Below are 7,458 nucleotides of genomic sequence, written 5' to 3'. Positions count from 1 at the left end.
TTCGCGGGAGTCTCACAGGAAGGCCTTACCCTCTAGATACTCGCGAAACACAGCTGTCTCCATCTGTACTGACTCTTCGCATTCTAGTCATGTGCAAGGTACATGCTTCACTTCGCGGGATGCTTAGCCGAGAGCTATCCGCGAGAAATCTTTTGGCTTCAATTGCTTGAGTCTTCACACTCTCTCTCTCTCTATCACACAACCCTTACAAACAAATCCCACAATAAATACATGGTACAAAAGATTGAATAAAATTATAATTAAATTTGGCACGGAATAAAAGCCAACAGAATACATATTTGTAAATCACAACTTTACACATGAGCATTTAAGTCGTTTGGCTAAATGACCCATGTATCTAAATGAGCTACAAGATCCATGAGCAAGTTTGTAGTGGGCTAAACTACCCTTATTTTCACTGAGTTAAAATACAAATATTTTACTTAGGCTGAATGAGAAAGACCCAAAAGCCCAAGAGGTGAAAAAAAGGGAATTAAAATATGCATTTGTTTGTCCAATTCATGCAGTCAGCACTATATAACGCCAAGAAAGTATAAATAAGAAGTGGGTATTGCTTTAGCTTGTGTCATATTCACACCAGGGCATGCCTATATAGGAGCCCTCAAAGAGAAAAATGTTAAAATTATAATGTCATATGTATCATAAGTCTCAAATCTGAAACAACGACTCTTAAATTAACATGAATTCTCAGTTAAAGACTAACAATATCCCATTAATCCTCTCCATCTCAATCCATTAACTGTTTGTTTATTTGTTTTTAAAGAGTTTTTGACTCTTTGTGAGCTCTTTGAGCATCTTAACACATACTATCATTTTATATTTCACTAGTTGCTAACCCACATTATGCGTGGAAAGGTTTTATATAAATGTGAAACATGTCTAATATATGCACAATTATCTTGATTTCTTTTTCTTCTTTTGTTAAATTTCTTTTCCATTTGCCATTTAAGATGTTGCTATAGATTATTTCAATCAAATGATGGTGTCTTATGCTATCCCAAAATAAAATTAATTTTGCCAAATTCAACATTAACATCTATTTGTCAAATACTGATAACTGAACAAAAGAATATTGCCAAAATCCTATTCATTAGTTCCTTTACCTTCTTGAACTTCCACACTAACCAAGCAAGGGCCGGGGTTGGGGGGGAGGGAAAGAGAGAGAAAGGCATTTGAAATTTAGCAATATGGACCATCTAGTCAAATTAAGTGCAAATTTAAAAAATGATTTACTCAAATTTTGAATAACATTAAAATCCCAAAAACCAAATATTTTCTTCTTCTTTTTTCCTCATAATTTTCCATCAACCAAAATGAGAAAAGAGCCAAGTAATATACTACTACTATCTAAAAGAGATGAAAAAAAGGAATGTGGAATTTTGTGGAGATCTCAATTTTTTTATTAAAAAAAATGGAATGCATGAGACTCCACCAATTTACAAAACCATGCAAATCTTAGTTCAAGAAAATAAAATATTAACCATATCAGATTCATAGCCATAAAACCATCAAATTATTGTAGCAAAATTACTATTTAAGCCAAAAAAAAAATCATCATTACAAAAATACATTCATTAAGTTAAAACAAAAATTCTCATCCAATCAAAATCAAGACATTCCCCAATTTACATACATTACTAGGTCTGCCTTAGGGCCTTAGGCATGAACTCAATATTATTTTATTTGATTAAGCCAAATAGTCTTTCACGCTTCAAATTTTCAGATTGAGTTTATTTAACTGAATACTTGTTTACACCTTTTCAATTGCCATTTTCCTTGAAAAATTAACAGACAATATATATGAACTATCAAAAGTCTCTTATACTTTAATTATTAATAATATTGAAACAGCTAAAAAAGTCAATAATATCCACTTCTTTAACTCTTCCTCTCCTCATTTAAGTGAAACTTCTTCATACCTATACTTTTCTTAAAAAAATCAAAAGACAGTATATCCGAACTATCAAAACTCTTATATAAATAAATTATTAATAATTTTAAAGTAGCTGAAAATTTATTAATATCTACGTAAGTTATTTTACCTTCACATAGTAAAAGATGAAATAAAATGTTGGGAAATGGGATTTTTAAATTGGGCAACTTTATTTTGTTATGTAATTTATATTATTACTGGGGGACATATCCTTGGTAGCTATGTTGTTGTGTTGTTTTTGTTGTTGTTATTGCGTGTGTGTGTTTTTTTATTTTTATTTTTTTTCTAATGCACTGTAACATTTCATAATAACACTTTATGTGGACAATTTTTATTTATTTATTTGAATTTACGTGCATCAACAACAGTGTAAATTTTAAGTAGTAATTCATAGAATAATTGATATTGTATGTTCATGCTTTGATTGTGTAAATTTCAAGCAGTATTATGGATTTGGGTGGTAGCTTATAAGTTGTTTAGGAACTCTATACAATTTACTTCTTTAGATGATTAAAAACATATACTATTACCATCACTTTATTTATCTTCTCTCTCTCTCTCTCTCTCTCTCTCTCTCTCTCTGTTTCTTCAAGTTAAGTATTATATATGTATTTTTTAAAAATAAGAAATGAGAGAATATATATATATATATATATATAATTTAATGGATATGGAGAATGTGGTTGAATTTAAGTGTTAAATAAACACCAATATGTAATAGATTACCATTATATTCTTATATACTAATTTTATAATTCAATAGGATAAAATTTAACAGTCAAAGAGAACAAAAAATGTAACAAATTAAAACTCTAAACTAATTGCATCAACCTAAAGTTGAGTTCTAAAGAATACAAAAATTCATCGACTTGAAGTAGGGATGCAAGAAAAATAACAAAAACCAACCAAAAGTGTGTGTGTGTGAGAGAGAGAGAGAGAGATAAATTTGTGTGGAAAACCTATACATAGAATGAGAGAGAAAATAACAAATTTATAATGAGAGGATGGGAATAAAAGGAGTCAAAACAAAAGAAGATAAAGGGATAGAAAAAGCTTGACATTAAGATAGAGAGTAGTGAGAAGATGAAAATGTGAAAGAGAGGGAGAAATGTTCAAGAAATTGTAACAATAAGTTGGAAAATTGATAATAAGATAGAAAGTTAGAAGAAATGATATTTTTTATTTTTAAATAATGAAGTTTTAATTCACTTTAAATGAGTAAATTATAGAAAAAATTATAAAGCTTTTAGATATAATTTCCTTCAAATTATGAGTAAGTTGGGATAGGAACAAAAAAAAAATATATAATTATTTAGAACCCATTAGCACGTTTATTATATGGGCTGCACCTCCAACATTGTTGATCGATTGAATGAATTCATTGGATGATCTAAACCCTTGATTTGATTATTTTCTTACCTTATTGCTGTCTCTAGCATATGCAAATATATCAACCGAGAAGTAAGATCATCCTCACAATAAAGAGTCAAAGAGAAAAGCCAACTCACAAGTCTAATTTTTATTGGATATGATATCTTCCTTCCTCCATATATAGGAGCCTTCATGGGCGAGTATTACATGCAACTCAATTACAAGCAATGGCCAAAACACTCAGTTCTCTCCTTTATATCTATATCACTTTCGCTTTCTGTGTCATCTACACTGATGCCGCGACCCCTAGTAACTTCACGTATGTATGTGATCCTGCCAGGTATGCCCAACTTGGATTGGATATCAAATCACTCCCCTTTTGTGACAAGAATCTTCCCTACCAAGTTCGAGCAAGAGATTTGGTGAGACAAATGACATTGTACGAGAAGGTACGACAACTAGGAAATCGTGCTTACGGAGTCCCAAGATTAGGGATACCTGAATACCAGTGGTGGTCTGAGGCACTCCATGGTTTGTCCAATGTTGGTCCAGGTACCTTTTTTGATAATTCAGTTCCACATGCAACCAGCTATCCCACGCCAATTCTCACAACGGCTTCATTCAACGAGTCATTATGGAACACAATTGGGAAGGTATATAGAGGCATTTTGTTGAAAAATAAAAAAGAAAATACACCGTCTAAGTATTTCAGTACTTAAAAAAGTTTAAAGTAATCATTTTTAATAAATATTCATGTTCATATGTAGGCTGTTTCCACAGAAGCACGAGCATTGTACAATTTAAGGCATGCAGGATTAACATTTTGGAGTCCAACCATTAACGTAGCTAGGGATCCAAGATGGGGAAGAATCATTGAGACTCCAGGTGAGGATCCATTCGTAGTTGGCACCTATGCTGCAAATTACGTGAGAGGCTTGCAGGATGTTGAGGGAACCGAGAGCAATAAATATAAGGATTTAAACTTAAGACCACTTAAAGTTTCTGCATGTTGCAAACACTTCGCTGCCTATGATGTGGACAATTGGAAAGGAATTGAGCGCTATAGTTTTGATGCTAGGGTAATTGCTCTATGAAAATCATAATTCTAAAGTTGATATACCACTAACTATGATTCAAAATATTATGGTGAAGTATTTTTTTTTTATATTATTATTTGAAGGTGACGGAACAAGATTTGATTGAGACATTTAACCGGCCCTTCCAAATGTGTGTTCAAAATGGTGATGTTAGTAGTGTCATGTGCTCTTATAACCGTGTTAATGGCATACCTGCTTGTGCTGATCACAAACTCTTAAAGGAAACCGTTAGACAAGACTGGGATCTTCATGGGTACAATCTATCTAAATTCTAATCTCAATATTAAAATACTAAAATATTAAAATACTCTAAAAACTATCTAAATTTTAATTAGGATACTATTTTTGTGAGACTAACATTACAATCATTGCCAGATATATAGTTTCAGATTGTGATTCTGTTGAAGTACTGATTAAGGACCACAAATGGCTAAACGTTGACAATGAGACTGCAGTTTCATATACACTACAAGCAGGTTAGTTAATTATGCCCCTTATACCTCTTCATTTTTTTTTTCGATTTCCTCGTCTGCTTTTTTTCTTCACAAATGTTTAAACTTGGTTTAGGTATGGATTTGGATTGTGGAGTTTACTACACCGACAATGTTGAAAATGCTGTGAAACTTGGGAAGGTTGGGGAGGGAGATGTAGACGAGTCACTGCAATACCTCTATGTTGTTCTTATGAGGCTAGGAATATTTGATGGACAGCCTCAATACAATTCTCTCGGTATAAATGATGTGTGCACTAGCGCCCACATCGAGTTAGCAGGAGAAGCAGCGAGGGAGGGAATTGTTCTTTTGAAGAATGACAATGGAGTTTTACCATTGACTACTAAAAGGAACGAAACCCTAGCAGTGGTTGGACCACATGCTAATGCTTCCGTTGCCATGATTGGAAACTATGCATTTGCCACATATAATAAAGGTTCTCCATGTCGATACAGTACTCCACTTAATGGCTTCTCCAGTTATGGAAATGTGAACTATGCAGCAGGATGCTCCAATGTTAAATGTGTTGATGGGAACTTGATAGGCGCAGCCGTGGAAGCCGCCAAAACCGCTGATGCCACCATAATTGTTGCGGGGATAGATTTATCAATTGAGGCAGAGGGCCTTGACAGGTTGGACATCCTCCTTCCTGGAAATCAAACTGATCTTATCAACCAAGTTGCTGATGTTGCGAAAGGCCCAGTAGTTCTTGTAATCATGTCGGCTGGAGGTGTTGATATCTCCTTTGCTAAGAGTAACCCGAAAATCCATGCCATCTTGTGGGCTGGATATCCTGGAGAAGAAGGTGGTCAAGCCATTGCAGATGTTGTTTTTGGAAAATACAATCCAGGTAACATCTAATTTGATTCCTTACACCAATGCAAATCTTTTATCTTCATGAGATTTTGCATAATTATTTACACCTTATTTTCTATGTTTTTCAGGAGGAAGATTACCCCTTACATGGTATCAAGCTGATTATGTTGACAAGATACCACTAACATCCATGCAATTTAGGCCAGATGATAGCAAGGGCTACCCAGGTCGAACATATAAATTCTACGATGGCCCTACTGTCTTCCCTTATGGTTATGGACTCAGCTACACAAAATTCAACTATACACTAAAAGCCGCGCCATCAAAACTGCCGACAAAATTAAGCATATTTCAACACTGCCGTGACCTACCATATAAAAATGGAACCATCAAGCCTAGATGCCCAGCAATTTTAATAGATGACTTTAGATGTCATCAAAAATTCACATTTGACATTGAAGTAAAAAATGTGGGTAACAGAGATGGAGATGAAGTTGTGTTGATTTACTCACAGCCCCCACTTGGTATTCTTGGAACTCATATTAAGCAGTTGATTAAGTTTCAGAGAGTTTCTGTTGCAGCTAGGACGAGTAAGCTGGTTCATTTTGCCATAAATATTTGCCAGGGCTTGGGCATTGTAGACTCCAATGGTAATACTGTCTTGCCATCTGGTTCCCACACAATAATCGTCGGGGATCATCAAATTGTACATCCAATTCAATTAACATATTATTAGAGGTGTGAGGAATGAGACTTTTAATTGAATAAAGACTGTTGTAAAGTTAATTTCTTCAAGACTTTCATACATTGAATAAGATTGTTTCAAACTTTTAACACAACTTCTTTCCCTTTATTACACCTTGTGGTTTGGGTTTTACTAATGCGTGTTGACTCTATGCATTTGCACAAGTGATGTGAATGATTTGTAAATAGAAAAAAGAAAATATATATATATAAATATATATATATATATATATATATAGTAACTTTAACACTAAACAATGTAATCATTATTTTAATCTTGATTTCCAAGAATATATATATTGAGAGGAAAAATGTAGAGAAAAATCCTAATATAGAGAAAAATCTTGATTTCATGTAAAACTACTCATTTTCAAAATCCTAAATTTTATCCTCTTTTATCTTTGCATTTTTGAAAATTAGGTTCTCCCTTTTTAAAAAAAAAAAAAAAAAAAAAAATTGCCTGTAGCTTTTTAGCACCATTGGTTAACTACTTTAAAAAAAATTAAATTAAAATTTTTTTACAAAAATCATTAATAAAAAAGTTTGACACATTTGTTTTTCCTAAAACTTAATACACACTCTCTATTTCAATTTCCTTGCACATGCTTTTTTATTGCCTCAACTTTCTACTCACTTTATCATCATTTCCAATTTTAGAAAGGTTTGTTTTCTTTGATGATATTGAGCTACAATATAATACTACTATTTATGGAGTTTTTCCGTTTGGAATCCTTATTTCTATGGTTTAAAAATACTCTTAAATTTTAGGTTTAAGCTGAAACAAAATTTAAAGACAATAAAGTAAAAATATATTTTTAACTCTCACGTAAAACTACTCATTTTTCAAATCCTAAATTTTAGCTTCTTTTATCTTTGCCTTTTTGAAATTTAGGTTATCTTTTTTTTTTTTTATTAATTTTGTTTTCTAATTTTCCAAAATCAAATGGCCAAAGGTTTTTAGCACCATCTGTTAACTACTAAAAAA

The 7,458-nt window shown here is 32.6% G+C and overlaps 1 protein-coding gene across 1 annotated transcript; it reads left to right on the top strand.

Moving 5' to 3' along the window:
* The first annotated feature begins 3,639 nt into the window (after window positions 1-3,639).
* On the top strand, window positions 3,640-6,465 carry LOC126729017 (beta-xylosidase/alpha-L-arabinofuranosidase 2-like). The gene is made up of 6 exons (XM_050434779.1): window positions 3,640-3,978; window positions 4,093-4,404; window positions 4,506-4,675; window positions 4,798-4,898; window positions 4,990-5,763; window positions 5,858-6,465. The coding sequence occupies exons 1-6, from the start codon at window positions 3,757-3,759 to the stop codon at window positions 6,463-6,465; spliced, it is 2,187 nt and encodes a 728-aa protein (XP_050290736.1). The 5' UTR covers window positions 3,640-3,756.
* Window positions 6,466-7,458: the final 993 nt, after the last annotated feature.

This window comes from Quercus robur, chromosome 5, assembly GCF_932294415.1.
Source record: "Quercus robur chromosome 5, dhQueRobu3.1, whole genome shotgun sequence".
Classification (NCBI taxonomy): domain Eukaryota; kingdom Viridiplantae; phylum Streptophyta; class Magnoliopsida; order Fagales; family Fagaceae; genus Quercus; species Quercus robur.
The sequence above is the reverse complement of the archived record's forward strand: the minus strand, read 5'-3'. Positions and strand labels throughout refer to the sequence as shown.

Excerpts from the sequence above, each read along its gene's own strand:
- LOC126729017 (XM_050434779.1), top strand. The coding sequence starts at position 3,757 with ATGACATTGTACGAGAAGGTACGACAACTAGGAAATCGTGCTTACGGA. Across the intron at positions 3,979-4,092 it reads TATGGAACACAATTGGGAAG|GCTGTTTCCACAGAAGCACG; the intron begins GTATATAGAGGC and ends GTTCATATGTAG. Across the intron at positions 5,764-5,857 it reads TTTTGGAAAATACAATCCAG|GAGGAAGATTACCCCTTACA; the intron begins GTAACATCTAAT and ends TATGTTTTTCAG.